Source organism: Carassius carassius, chromosome 50, assembly GCF_963082965.1.
Source record: "Carassius carassius chromosome 50, fCarCar2.1, whole genome shotgun sequence".
Classification (NCBI taxonomy): Eukaryota; Metazoa; Chordata; class Actinopteri; order Cypriniformes; family Cyprinidae; genus Carassius; species Carassius carassius.
The window spans coordinates 9,514,749-9,530,708 of NC_081804.1; the positions used below are offsets into that span (position 1 = coordinate 9,514,749).

At 35.1% G+C, this 15,960-nt stretch overlaps 1 protein-coding gene across 4 annotated transcripts in view; it reads left to right on the forward strand.

Annotated features, from left to right (window-relative positions):
- Positions 1-15,704, forward strand: part of LOC132133797 (inositol hexakisphosphate and diphosphoinositol-pentakisphosphate kinase 2-like) — a 31,437-nt gene extending 15,733 nt beyond the window's left edge. For 2 of the 4 annotated variants that reach the window (XM_059546769.1, XM_059546770.1), the window contains exons 23-29: positions 8-124; positions 358-481; positions 3,266-3,364; positions 4,715-4,822; positions 11,392-11,529; positions 11,909-12,019; positions 15,266-15,704. In XM_059546769.1, coding sequence (XP_059402752.1) covers positions 8-124; positions 358-481; positions 3,266-3,364; positions 4,715-4,822; positions 11,392-11,529; positions 11,909-12,019; positions 15,266-15,360 — 792 coding nt within the window. In that variant the 3' untranslated portion in view covers positions 15,361-15,704. Of the gene's footprint in view, positions 1-7; positions 125-357; positions 482-3,265; positions 3,365-4,714; positions 4,823-9,684; positions 9,715-11,391; positions 11,530-11,908; positions 12,020-15,265 lie in introns of those variants that run through there. The other 2 variants (XM_059546772.1, XM_059546773.1) reach the window with 2 other exon arrangements.
- Positions 15,705-15,960: the final 256 nt, after the last annotated feature.

A 15,960-nucleotide genomic window follows, 5' to 3' on the forward strand; every position in this document is an offset into this window, starting at 1 on the left:
CCTGTAGGACCCCTCCTCAGAGGAACGTTTTCACGTGGAGTTGCACTTTAGTCCGGGGGTGAAGGGGTGCAAGGATGAGGATAATGCACCAATGGGTTTTGGCTTCCGGCCTGCCTCCTCAGAGGTCTGTGTTTTACTCGCCCCAAGGAGAGAGATTATTATATATATATATATATATATATATATATATATATATATATATATATATATATATATATATATATATATATATATATATATATATATATATATATTTATACACACACACACACATAAATGTATATATACACACACATAAATATATATAACATTTTGCATGCTGGACCACTTCCAACAGTCCCATTTCATATGTAACAGAACCAAGAGAAGCAGACAGACCAAGGCAGTCTTGAAGACCTCTCCCAAGATGAGCCCGACAGAGCTGCACTGACTGAACTGATCAACATTCAGAGGAAGTCGCCGCTCATACGCAGCAGAAAGGCTGGATCTATGGAGGTACAGTACTGTAATATATAGGATCTTCTGCTAGGCCTTAATTGTCTTGATTTCATTAACCGCTGCCATAATAAAAAAAATTGACTTAAACATTTAAAACTTTAAATTAATTTAGCCACCACAGTGTGGTGGTAATGCAATTTTAACCACGGCAGACAAATATCAGTGATTTTTGTGAATCATTTTGTGAAGACTCAATAGTCTGATCCAAGAGTTTCTGGTGGCGTTCTTTTAAAATTTGGGAAGAAAATTTAAATGTAAATGTAAATTTAAAAAATGTAAAATTAATAGATTGATTAAGGAGGATATTTGAACAATTTGCCTTAATTAGAGTATAAAATGCAATTATTTTATTTTGGAAACAATTACAGTATTATATTTGATTACAAAAATATTTATTATAGAATATGATATTTTTCTCACATAGTATAACAGTATAATGTTTGAGTTCTTTAATTAATATATATATATATATATATATATATATATATATAAATTAATACTTTTATTGAGTAAAGGATGCCTTAAATTAATCAAAAGTGACAGTAAAAACAATTGTAATTGGGGTCGGTGATATGGCAAAAAATATACATAAAAATTTTTTTCAGGAAAATCACGAATCTTTGTTACATTGGTTTTACTATTTTGCAAGTTTCCCTATTTTAAAAACAAAGCCTTACAAGGTAACAAAATATAAAATAAAAAAGAATGGTAGACATTTAGGCCAAAGTGGGCGAAGAAAAATCTCTGTCATTGCTTTTTCATTTTTTATTAAAAAATAAGAACAAAGATACACAAATACGCATAAGATAAAAATAAAACACACCGTGCTGGTTTTTTAGGTATAGTACATGTATTTAGCAGTATCATTTAAGATATTGAATGAACAAATATACAAAATTAAAATGGTCTCATTTACTCTCAAGTTGTTTTAAACCGCAATGAGTTTTTTTCTTCAGTTGAACATAAAAGTTATATTGAAGAATGTGTATAACCAAACAGTTGCTGTACCCCAGTGACTCAGTGATAGTATTTTTTCATCCGTCAACGTGGACCAGCCACTGTTTGGTTACACACATTCTTCAAAAAAATCTTCTTTTTTGTTCAGCACAAGACCGGTTCGGGAAAACATGAGAGTGAGTAACTTGAGGACAGAATTTAAATTTTTGGGTGAACTATCCCTTTAATTAATGACAAGCGGCAGCATGTTTAGTACTATTAGTCTGCTGTCACTTTAAGCCTGCATGCATTTGATGTACAGGCACACATCCGTTCTTCTGTTTACTTTCACTTTAGACAACCAACTGTGATTATATCTAGCCATTGTGTGTTTTTGACAGTAATGGCACAATCAGACGTGAAAGATAACTTAGTCTAGTAATCAGACACTGTTTGACAGGCTTTTTAGTGTGCGTAAGCATCAGGTGTAAGCACTCAGAAAAAGAGCAGGTCAGAACAGCCTGCAAACTAAATGTTTAACCAGCAAGGCTTAAAAAAAAAAAACTGGCAAATAATGTACTTTTGTGATTGTGAATAAGTGCAGTGTCCCGTGAGTGTAACTCTACAGCTGAGTAAATATTTAATGTGAATATAATCATCATTAATCATCCACAATCAAAAATCATGATATCGCACACTTTTGAATGGAAGTGTATACAGTTCAGTCCAAAAGTTTGGAAACATTACTATTTTTTATGTTTCTGAAAGAAGTTTCTTCTGCTCATCAAGCCTGCATTTATTTGATCAAAAATACAGAAAAAAACAGTAATATTGTGAAATATTATTACAACTTAAAATAATAGTTTTCTATTTGAAAATAGTTTAAAAAAATAATTTATTCCTGTGATGCAAAGCTGAATTTTCAGCATCATTACTCAAGCCTTCAGTGTCACATGTAACATCAAGTCTATCACATGATCATTTAGAAATCATTCTAATATTCTGATTTATTATGAGTGTTGGAAACAGTTCATGCAGCTGTCTAATATATTTGATGAATAAAAGGTGAAAAAGAACTGCATTTATTCAAAATAAATAAAAAATTCTAATAATATATATTCTAATAATATATTTTATTTACTATCACTTTTTATCAATTTAACACATCCTTGCTGAATAAAAGTATTGGTTTTATTAGAAAAAAAATTACTGTCCCCAAATTACTGACCAGTAGTGTATATTGTTATTACAAAATATTTATATTTTAAAAACATAGCTTCTTTTTTTTTTACTTTTTATTCATCAAAGTATCCTAAAAAAGTACCATATGTTCTGAAAAAATATTAAGCAGCAGAACTGTTTCCAACTTTGAGAATGAATCATCATATTAGAATGATTTCTAAAGGATCATGTGATAATGATCCTAAAAATTCAGCTTTGCATCACAGAAATAAATGATAATTTAAAGTATAATAAATTTAAAAACAATTATTTTAAGTTGTAATAATATATCACAATAATACATTTTTTTTCTGTATTTTTGATCAAATAAATGCAGGCTTGATGAGCAGAAGAAACTTCTTTCAAAAACATTAAAAATAGTTATGTTTCCAAACTTTTGGTCTGTACTGTATATAAAAATATATCACTTAAAGTTCATCACAGGGGGTCATCATCTTTGGGGTTCTTGGCATCAAAACTTGGCATAAAAAACTGTTCTAATTTAAAAACTGAATAACAAGCTGAATTTACTTAGAAAGAATATTTGCGCTTAAACGATTAGCGATGCTGTTGTGTGTTTATGTCTATCTTTTTATGTATGTCCTTATGCAGGCTCTTTCGGAGAGTAACACTTCCTCTCGGGGACTGGCATATCGGATCTTACCGTCGTCTTCTCGTCAGTCACCTGAGATCCAACCCAGCGGGCTAGGTGAGAATAACATTTCATTTGTGTCATTTTCATGAAGCAGATCTCTCCTGTCATCAGTCTCATTGGAAAAACCTCTCAACCTCTCATAAGTGACCCATTCATGTTGACTGTTAAATGTGCTTGATTCTGTTTTGCGCAAATGACACAGGTGATGGACCCTGCTCGAGTTTATTTAAATCATGCCATTCCCATTGCATCGGAAATGTGTCCATGCTGCCAGTAGTGGTCTAAATATGGCTGCTGGCAGGACCTTCTCTGCTATTCTTGTCTATACTATTTCTATCTCCAAAGAACATTTAGGAGGTGACGATGAACACGGTTTTTACATAATGTTTGAAGATAGTGGCTAATTTTTTTGCACCTTACTAAAGCTTTATAGCCTGATTTGTAGATCACAGTTTTTTAAGAAGTGCATGTTGCCTCTGGCATGCGTTTCATTTGAGCTTTTGAACAAGTGCTGTTTTTTTCGGTTCTGCCCTCTAGTGTCACTCAGTGTTTCACCCTCCTGCACTGGCAATATATTTATGTTCCCAGCAGAATATCAGCAGTTTTACTGGGTTTTCCATATATATATATATATATAAAAAAGTAATCTCTATGCCTGGAATTGAGCTTATAGAGATAATTCAGCCAAAAATGTATGTAAAAAATTGGTCAGTGACAAATACTAGTGTCAAAGAAGACAAAATCTTTTAAAAATCCATTTTAAAATGCTTATCTGTAATCGGTTTGGTTTAATATGGTTCTGAGAAACTTTAATACATTTTTCAATAAACTTTTACATTTTGAGTACTTAATAATAATTTAACAATTGTGAAAAAAATATAAACCACCGAGTAATAACAAGCACATTCAAAGCACAATAGTTGTTTTAGGGGTAAATATTTTATAGCTATTATGAATAATGAATTAATAAAATGCTATATTTTAATTTAAAATTAGATTTTTATGTTAATTCCTACATTTGCAAGCAGACTTTATTTATATTTTTATTTTTTTCAAATAACTATATTTTATAGTTATATAATTAAATATTTAATGTAATCTTATATTTACTTATTAAAATAAAAAAGAATATTATTAAAAATATAAAATATACTACTACCTTTTCTTTTCAAAAATATTATCTTTTTATTTTATTTTTTTTACAGTTGTTTTCCCTAGTATTTTTTACTTTATGTCCTAAGAAATATAAAATGTCAATTTTAATTCAGAAATGTTTTAGAACAGATCATTTAATTTTGTGCTGAACTATCCTTTTAACTTTAACTTCAAATGAGGAGCTGCATGTTCACTAACCATCGCCCCCACCCACTCCTCCACCCGGTCTCCCTCCCCTCCCACACGCAGGCACCCAGTGTGCGGGCCTCTTCAGTGCCACCTTCCCCAACCTGAGAGACCTAGATCAAGTTCCCTGCAAAAAGCCCTCCTCACTCAGGGATCTGTCTTTTCAAACCGGTATGTCCCAAACACACACACACACACACACACACACACACAGGGTTATGACATACTTCATTACAAACATTCCAGCAAACAATTCTTCTGAATAACTTACTAATATTCCCATTTTACTAAATAGAGACTCAACCACATTAGCATTCAATATTCCCTTCTTGTATACTATATCCTAGTGGCTGTATTTTTCAGCATACTTCATTTAGATTGTTCTTGAAATTTTAGTCATCACAAATGAAGGCATTACGCACAACAGGAGCTGTTCCTAAACCATTTGCGTTTAGCTGTTTATCAATGTCTCGCTTAGAAAAATGAGGTTTCCACAGTTACTGAATAATGCTATAACTAATCATTTGTCACCTTTGCCACCTCCAGACTGCTTATTTGCATGCTGCATGTGTATGTAGTAAACAAACATTTGTTTCATAGTTTGCTAAATTGCACGAATCAGCAAGCTATTTTATGCAAAAGGAAAACATTTTAGTGTCCTGCGACCCTTCTGAAAATGTGTTTTGATGGTTTGTGATGGATAATATCCATGGCAACACAAATTATTGCTTTTACCACAATCTCTAAAGCCTCACTGAATAACTCTAACATTATGATCATTTTCAAAACGTTCATTGGAAACTGCACTTTCTAATTTCCAGGAATTAATGGAAGTGAATGCATTTCTCTGTCAGTATCAAAAAATTATTTTAATTACTTTTTTAAATGAATGTATTATAATATTTATTATTATTTTATATATATATTTCATTATACTGTTTTATTTATAATAATAATAATAATAATAATTGTTTTTAATAATAATAATAGTTTATAATAGAACTTTCTCCTCTCACTCTTTAGTGGCATTAACAGTTTTGTCCACAGGGTGTTGCTGTGTCTCTGAGATATAGAGGATAACCTTGCATAAGAAAGACATTTGAAATAGCACCCAAAATACTGCCTTGTCATGCTGCATCCAAAAGGACGCTGTAGCACAGAGAATGCTGGGTAGTTTGTTGTGACCATCTGTTGTTTTGTGTTTCTCAATCTCCACATTCAAGGGCAACATCTGGCCCCGCTGTTTCTTTCACCTGCTTGTTATTGATGTCTTTATGAAAAACAGAAACGATTGCATGATGGTGGGAGGATTAAAAATGCAGGTAGTTCTGAGTAAAAGCGAACGCTCATGAGGGGCACAGTGACACGAGTAACGCCGAATGCCTCTTTTATCTCCTCAGAGCTGCTCTCTATGCCAGCAGTAAAGAGATTTTCTGTTGTATGCCAGGCATCCGACTAATGGTACGTTTGTTTTAGAGGTTTCGAGTCCGTGTCCCTTTTTGACACTCTTCTGCATGCTCTCTGATGTTGCTTCAACATAGTCTTTGTAATTTAGCACCATTTGTGATTTTTGATTCATAAATCGATTCTATACTTTTCATTAAGATTCACAAGACACACCGATCTTAATTCATTTCTTCCTTCTGATTGGCTAGATGCACGGGTTGTGTACTGAATATATCTCTCTTGATATATTGCTGTTTGTGTAGAAAAACGTGTGAACATCTTTCATGTTGATCCACTTGATTTAGAAATGGTTAGCCCTTCCACCACCATTACTGCTTTAATGATCACATGGCATATGCATTATTTTAAATGCGTCAAAGTAGACCTCTTCACTGCAAAAAAAACCCCCGTAATATTAAATAATATATATATATATATATATATATATATATATACACTCACACACACACACACATACATACATGCATACACACGCACACACACATTTATTTGAGGAGAAAAACTGTTTGATGTTAAGACTTCAGAGAATTGAAGTTTATTTTCCTAACCAGGGATTAAAACCATAAACTTTTTATTTTATACATGGCAAAAAAAAAATCATTTCCGTTTATTTTAATTTGATGTACTAAAATAAATAAAATAAATAATAATAAATGAATTAAAACTTTTACTGAAATTAAAACTAAATTGGAAAATACAAAAATAACAACTGATTTTAAAAATAAACTACAATAGTATCTCAATGATACTAAAGTAACACTGCGGATGTTTTAATTAATGCTTAAAAATGATATTTTCTGAAAACACCTTTTAATATAATTTGCCGTTTTGCTTCTTAAGTAATGTGTTTTGTTTTCAGGATATTTATATATTTTAACCAAAAAACACCAAAAATACTTAATAAATCATTTTTTGTTTTTTTTTCCAATTAGTGTATACCAAGTGTTTGACTTACAAGTGTTTGTCTTACATTTTTAGACATTTGACAGCCGTTTAAGATGATCATTCTATTCACATTCATAAGTTTTCTCATGATGCAAGTCTGTTACTGAAGGACTGAACCCTTATAAAATGATGCAAATATTTAGCACAAGGCTTTTGTGAATGTGGGCGTCTCTGTAGGGATCCGAGTTCAGACGGGTTTTGGTTGAAGTGTTTTTCTCTACACACTACAGTCTAAGGAAGAGTTGAAATGATCTAACTCTGCTTATTTTATTTGACAGTTTAACACTCCTCGAGGGAAATTTTGGTCTTGAGTCTAAAAACCCTTCAGACAGGCTAACCATGCGTTTCCTATTAACAGGTGTCAGTCATTTTACCATCCATTAAGCATATCTGTAAAGACAGAGAAAGAATCTCTATTTATATGCTGTCAGCAGAAATCAAAAAGTTGTTGACCTACTGGTGAAAAACCATTTCTATCCAATTTCCAAATTCGATATAAAGTGAGAAAAATGTTAAGCCGACCCATTTAAGCCACAGATCTTAAGGAAAACAAAAAGGCTGTAGTATGCAGTAGGTTAAGTTAATCAAGTCATTAAAATCAAGTTAGTAAACACAGAAAACAGACACAGCCTGCTTTTTTATTGAAAAATAAAGCAAAATCCTTTCAGCTACCAATGTGTTTTGCACAGTTGATGCCAGTTATTTTACTTAAAAATTTTGTAATTTATAATTATTATTTATATAATTATTATTGTAATTTGACGTCAATAGCATTTTGCGTTATTAATGTCCGATATTTTATTTATTATTAAGGACTATTGTATAATTATTATTTATAGCGATTTGACATCAATAGCATTTTGAACTGTTGATGTCTTTTTATTTGATTAATTTTGTAATATGTTTTTCAATTACGGTTTATTTAATTATTATTATTATTATTATTGTAATTTAACTCCGTTGCTTTTTCAAGCTAAAAACAGCCATTGTTTTTAATTTCAAATTATTATTTATATAATTTTTATTATTGACATTTATTTGGGCTGCTTTTTCAGTCTAAAATAAAAGAACCTACAGTATTTTCTCACCAGTGGTGTACTGCACATCTACGAGGCCCCCTGCTAAGAATGAGATGGGCCCCTCCCACCAGCAGTGATGTCATGAATGAAGTGTCATTTGCAGTGTCTCGAGCAATACACAACGTTCCAGAAACGGTTCCAGAATTGGTTTCCAATTCCAGTTGCATTTTTGTGAATTTGTGAATGCCTTTTAGAATGTCCTGTGATGTGGCCCCCACTGCGGGGCTGCAGGGGTGTCTCGTACATCACTGATTCTCACTAGACTCACTATATAATCACTATGTTATGAAACTTCAAGAGTGTTTGCATACACTGTGAAACCTAATCTATCCAAATGTTTCATTCAAATACAAATAGCATAAATTAAACATTTGTTGATAATGCAAATAGCTCTGCTTAATCTTTAGGCTCTGTTCAGAGAATTAGCTTATTTACAGGGACTCTAATTGCTCTCTGGTTGCCTCTGAAAATAATTTTAGGTCCTGACAAAAAAAATAATTACATTAATTTCAGCTCATTAATTGTATGTTGCTGAGTCACTGTGGCAAAAACATCTCAGCAGGGTTGTGGCAGTGGATCCTCATTGCTGTGAGCTGCAGTGGCCTCTCCTTTCTCCTCCATCTCTGTCATCCCTTGTTTAGCTCGCTCCCGAATCCTTTGCTTCCCTACGGCCCACACTACCCCCCCTCTATCTCTGCCACATCTTTGCTTACCTCATCCCTCTCCCTCCTCTTCCTCCTGTTACTCAGTATTTTCCTTCTGATACTCAGTGGATTGAATGATTCAGCATCTGAAACTGACTCCACATTCTCAATAATTAACTAAACAATAAACAAAATAAATACTGTTTCTTTTTAATTGTAGTAATATTAAAGTATTTATTTATTACAAATGAGAAGTTAATAGTAATTTTTTTAATTTAACACTACTCCACTAATTTCTTCCCCTCTACCTTCCCAGAATTCCTGTACCTGTACTTTTTTTTTTTAATTACAGTGTAACTTTATTTATTTATTCTTAAAAACAATTATAGAATTTATAGATCTTTTCCCCTTCCATCATTTACTCTGTCTTCCCAGCATTCCTTTTTCTCAGACATTTGTCAGCTTCTCTGTTGCTAACCTTCTCATCTTGCATCCATTCAGTCCTTTTTGTCCTCCTTTAATTGTATCTCTCCCATAGAGCTCTTAGAGGAGCATCAGGTGGTAAAGCTGTTAGCTGGGTTCTCTGCTCACCCGGCTCTTCTCCAACACCTACACCGCTGTTCCTATCACCTCCGCCTGCTCCGTGCTGGCCAGAAAACCCCAGAATGCCTCTCTGGTCAGCCACCCTTGTAACTTGCTCAGTTACCTCAATTTTGGTGTACATGTGCAACAGAGTTTGTGATGCTTCAGCTTATGCCAAAGTGTTAGAATTATCTGCTCTGCTCTTTTATCTGACTTCTTGCTTTTCTTCACTCTGTGGCCTTTCTTTCCAGTGTATAACATCTCATAACCTCTTTTCTTACCCCATGTCTGTACATATGGCTTGGTGAATGTGAAGACCACTTGCTTATGTTAACTTCTGCATAGAGTAAGTATAATGCTTTAACGAAGCCATCTTACACTTTTTTTATTAGAGTAACTTCATTGAAAAAAAAATCAATTCGACAATTTCCTAAGACAGAAAAAGACAATGATGCACAAGAGGCCTGTGGTTAATTTTATTTTACCACCATTATTGAGTGTTCTTAAGCTTTGTGTTCTTATATCATCTTAACAATTGTAAAATCAAGGTAATACATGACCTCCAGTGGCATAAGTCTTTTATGAAATGGTAGAACCTTGATTATGGTACTGATGTTCAGTAAAACATTTATATGGCATTTTATACAGTCACAAAAGATTTCTGTTTAAATTAAATGCTCTTCTTTTGAATATATATATATATATATATATATATATATATATATATATATATATATATATATATATATATATGCAGCTTAATATGAAATATATATAACATATTTATGTAACCTTTGTAAGGAACATGGAAGTGCATTAGACATTGCTTATGCGCATGATTCATTGTAAGGTTTTGTATTTTAATGAGTGAATCATAGTGTTCTGGTGGGTCTGGATTCAAAAACAGTGTTTATTGCATGTAGATCTTACCATATGGTGTGTATAAACTGCATGACAAAGCAGCCTGGCACACATTATATCAGTAGAATTAAACAAATAACATCATCCAAGCTGTATGCTGTTATTGCTCTCACACATATGGATTTGTTAATAAATCAGGACTAATTTGTTTACAGATTCAACTCGCTAACTGAATGACCTGCTTGCAAAAGTCCAAAACTATTAGCAATAGGGATGCATGGAAAATATCGGCCAATAATTAATGCGCATCTTGTCATTAAAGCTGGTTCTCTTGTCAGTTAACACGGCTCTGTGTAGGAGCAGCTGCTCTATGGAAATCACACACCTGATGGAATTTACTGCTAATTAGAGAACAGGCTTTACTGACGAGATGCGCCCCTAATTACCAACTATTCTAAAGGATAGACAAGAACTACAGTGCACCCAGCTTAAGAGATAAAAAAAGGGTTATATTTTATATAAGGTGCGGAATTAAACTGCCTCTGAGTAACTGTTTTTTTTTGTTTGTTTTTCTCATAATGAAACTAGGAAAGTGCAGTGCTTCCATTTACACATTTTCTCTATAATCATCTAGTTCCATTACTGCTAACCTAAACACATTAGCAAATGAAGATGTAATTAAATACATTTCAATATAGAGGCATTGAAATGTGTCTCTCCACTATGGCAGTTGAGTTTCTCTAATCTTTTTATTGGTTAGTTAAATGTGTAAAGCTCCTAATTGTTTTATTAGTCTTCAGCAGTCAGTCATAATTCTCTCGACATTAAACTGATATTGCCTTAAACGAGATGCAAAACACCTTGTTAGTGGACCAGAATTCTAGAACTTGTTATATTAACAATTAATTGTGAAGATACTAATGTGTCACAAGCCAACATGATACAATGCAATTCCAGTTGCATCATGGTGCATCTCTTGAGATTCCGGGTTGCTAAAAACAATTCTTGATACCCAGCGTCTAAATTGTGTTGGGTGGTGTTTGTATGGCCATACTGTGCTTGTAGGTCACTTTTGTTGTGTATTCCATATACAAGAGCTCAGAAAGTGCTTATAGATAATCCGTAATAATGAGTTTGTGTTTTGGACCATGTGTTGGTGCAGGGTTTGAAGGTTGCTCCTTGGTACCCTCCATCTATCCACTGGAGACACTGCACAACTCACTGTCCCTCAAGCAGGTGGACGAGTTCCTCACGGCGTTGTGTAAGAACGGGAGTGAGACACAATTTAAGAGGCTCAAATGTAAGTGGACAAATACTTTCACATACATTATTACACTTGATTGTCAGGAAATCAAATTTATGAGGATGTTGATCACATTTGCATCAAAGCTATAATTATTTACACCAAACGCGAGTAACTGCTTAAATTGTCTGAATTGCCACTTTCATTTAAAATAGTTTTTTTTATTGACATTAACAGTTCTATAAGGAATCTTTAACATCCATAGAAACTTTCCATTCCATTTTTTTTTATAGTGGAAAGAGTTTCTTTTGAGTTTATTAGGAAGTTCTTCACACTTAAAAATACTTTTTAATGTTCACTGAAATGTTCTTTGGGGGAACCAAAAATGGTTCTTTTTAAGAGTGTATAAGAGTGTATATTCTTTTTTGCTCTTTAGCCCTGTCTGCCATGTTTGAGACCCACTCCCAGCCATCCATAGATGTTGATAATCAGGAGACGCCAATGTCAACACCGGTCCAGAACCAACCAGCTGCACAGTCTCTCTGGTGTGAGTATACTTCAATTTATCATGATGTACACTCACTGGCCACTTTATTAGGTACACCTTGTGTTGACCTTCTTTTGCCTAGAGAACTGCCTTAATTCTTCATATTAAAAAGATGCTGGAAACATTCCGGAAAGATTTTGGTCCATATTGACATGATAGCATCACACAGTTGCTCTAGATTTGTCGGCTGCCATTCCATGATGTGAATCTTCCATCATATCCTAGAGTAAGGCTGGACGATTAATCGAAAAGTAATCGAAACCGAAATTTAAGACCTCTAACCGAAGTAATTTTCCCATGTCGGTTATTTCGATTATTTCCTGTTAATACTAACCCCCTTAAAAGCGTGTGTAGCCACATGATTCTGGCAGTCAGAAGCATAAAAGCAAAACACGGACGTGAAGGCAGGTTCAACACATAGTGATGCGCGCGAGCGGTGAGCCTTGAGTCTTCACTAAACTTTATCAGTTGTATTTGTTTTATGGTTTGGACATTCAAGCGATTAGACGATTGGATGTGTATTATTATATTGAGCTACCATGTTCGTACAGCTGCATTGTGACAATGTCCATCCATCCTCCGGTTTTGGGCAGCCGGCAGGAGTCCCCCGTTCCCTGCTCCTCCGGATACCTTCACGGAGGCAGCAGGCTCCGGACCCCTGGCGAACGGCGCCGACTCCTCCGCTCCCTCACGGAGGCAGCCGCCCCTCCCTATCGTGGGCGGTCGGCAGCGAGCTCGCCCGTCCCCGGCAACTCGCTCCAGTCCACCGCCTCGAGCGTCCATGGCGGCATCCTCCTCGCCTGCTCGATGGCACCGCGGATTCACCACAGCGGCGAGGGATCTTCAGCAGCGCGTCCCTCCTTCTCCCGGGTTTCGGCACCACTGTAACGATTTAAACTCTAATAATCATCGGGAAGAAGGAGGTGGGAACCGGCGGACAATCAAATGAAACTTTAATAATCACAAAATAAACAAAACAGCGCACCAGCCCCTCACGGACGACTGATGCGCACAAAATAAAACCATAAACACAACTAAAAGCCCAGGCCTGGTCCTCTCTCGTCCTTCACTGTCGTCGCTCCAGTTTTATATCCTTCCATCTCCTACGTGGGACTCGAGACCGGCGGTGGGCCGCAGGTGCCACTGATTTGCCCAATCACTGCCAGCCTCACTCGTGTTCCCACGTCCCTCGGCCCCGCGCCACTCGCCACAATCCCACCTTTAATAGTCGATCTCAACCATCTGGCTGAGGCCAGTCTAAAAAGACGCTCAGGACAGTTGACAGAACGCTGCTGCGTGTCGACACGAAAGCGTATCATTTTCACGCGTTATTAAGCCTTACCACTTGCAAATGTAACCATTCAAAAGACGTTAAAGCATTCAAACACAAGACGCGAAAAAGCTGAACTGAGCAGCTGGTTACTCGCGCGCTGTACTCGGTGCGCACGCAGAGAGAGAGCTGCGTCTCACAGACAGCAACACTGAACCGAGCTCTCCTTTGCAAAGTTCTCCTTTAAGTTCCTCCTGCACCTCAACGAACAAAAACAAATCGCAGTTTAAACAAACAGAAAAGGATGTGTAAGAGCCCACTTCAACACCGCGGTGTTCTGGTGTTCAGGGCTCAAGCAGTGAGAGGCGTCTCAAAACACTTGAACACCGAATTTGTCTGTTTTTGCTCTTGTACCGACAAATACATAAAAAATATGTCTTGGATAGTATGTTCGAAAAAAACTGTCAGTTATGTCTTAAAGTAAACAGTTGAGAAAAAAAATCGTATGTGTATTATATTGGATGAATTCATTGTCTCTTAAAGTGACCGCGCCTAATAGGGCTTGGGCGCCGCGTTGCATTCTGGGACGTGGCGGGCATGTTGATTAACAAATAAACAGAACGAACATACAAATTAAACACTTTCAAACAGGGCCCACTGGTACAACCAAACGAAACAAAACAGAAACCAAATAATCGTTCATTAATCGTAATCGAGGTAAAATGTTCAATTAATCGAGGTTTTGACTTTAGGCCATAATTGTCCAGCCCTATCCTAGAGTTGCTCTGTTGGATTGGGATCTGGTGACTGTAGAGGCCATTTGAGTCTAGTGAAGTCATTGACATGTTCAAAAAAATTAGTTTCACACAATTTTGAGCTTTGTGACATCCACGTCTGCTGGAAGTAGCTATAACGAGGCAGGTACACTGTGGTCATAAAGGGATGGACATTGTCAGTAAAAATAGGGGATTTGCACAGATTTCCGTATCTTGTTAACCTGGTCTTGCCGCTTCCAGTTTTACTCAAGATGCCTTTAAAGATTTTCATATCCAGGGTCCATCACATACTGTATGCATACCTCCACAGTACTTTTTTTAGCATGATAAGGCACTTTGAGGGCACATGAAACCTCAAATTTGGTGCAAGAATTTAAGTTGTCAGGTTTATTCTGGTTTTAAGCTCTGCCATTTTGATGATTACTGTTGGCGTTTAATGTCGCAGTTTCCTCTGGGAGTTTAGTGATTTATGTTTAGTCTCTGGCTTTAGGAGCAGCTTTCAGTTTAAATCTAGGTTGCGTTAGTCACTGCGTTGTCTGCCTTTTTGTAACCCATTTACTATAATATTGTTTGTGAAAGTGGGGCCAGCAACATGCTGGAAGAGAAAAGTATATTTCAGATTAATAGTGTAATTGTTCTGTTATTGGATATGTAACATTAATACAGCAGGATATTGTTTTTATAAATGTTGTCACTAAAATTATGATTCATGAAATAAATACTAAGAATCTGACAACAGGTTCTGGTTTGGCTGACTTTATAATGTGTTTTAAAGATTAATTTTGATAATAAAAAATGGTTTTTGAGCACAAAGTGAGCATATTAAAATGTTTTCTGAAGGATCATGTGACACTTTCAGCTTTGAAATTACAATAACGAATTATATTTTAAAAATATATATAGCAAACTGTATTTTACTGTGCTTTTGACCAAATAAATCCAGCCTTGGTCACCATAAAAGCAATAATATTTTACCGGCCCCAAACTTATGAAAAGTGGTGTATAAATGTTTTCTTTTTAATTAAAATATTTCTTTTTTTTTCAACTGATATTACACACCATTTTATTCAATATAAATTTGATTAAATCAATGAATATGATATTGCTAAATTTAAAGGATATTTTTTGACCAAGACAAAAACAAGAAATAAAAAAATTCTAAAAGACAAGGACATTAACTGTGTGTGTTTGTGTGTGTAGACACCAGCAGCCCTCCCAGTACCGTATCCAGGGCCGGGTCCTCGTCTCCATCTGTAGCAGAGCCCTCATCCAACATCAGATTCAACAGCAAGTAGACATCTTGGAAACAGTTTTTGCTCTTATATCAGTTTTGCAGTATCTCTTTAAAGGATCGAGGTTAAGATTGAAACTGTCATAGTTATCTACATAGCTGCTAATATTCTACTATCTGCTCTTCTGCCTAAACAACACAGAGCCTCTTTGGCTGAGATTCAGCTGATAGTTTGATCTGTCAGCATATACAGCTCTGAAACAAGTTATTAGCTCTTCTGCTGTACTTCTGAGCTCCGGTGGAGAGACAGAGACATTACAGATAATAGTAATTGTCTGCATCTTTTTTTCTCACCCTACCAAATGCAACTCAAATAAATACTCAACATTGACCAATGAGTCTACAAAAATATATTGAATCACTCCGATCAAGAATGTGTAATTTTAACCACTCTTTTTTTCAGTTTGTGTATATCAGAATTATTTTATATATATTTTTTATTCTTTTTTGATCACATGATTTGTTTTTAGATTTAAATGAAAATTGCTGTATCTTTATTGTATGAAATGCAAAAGGTATTGTTTGAGAATGATTAAAGGGATAGTTCACCTAAACATTTACTCACCCTCATGTCATTCCAGACATGTGAATTTATTTCTTACGC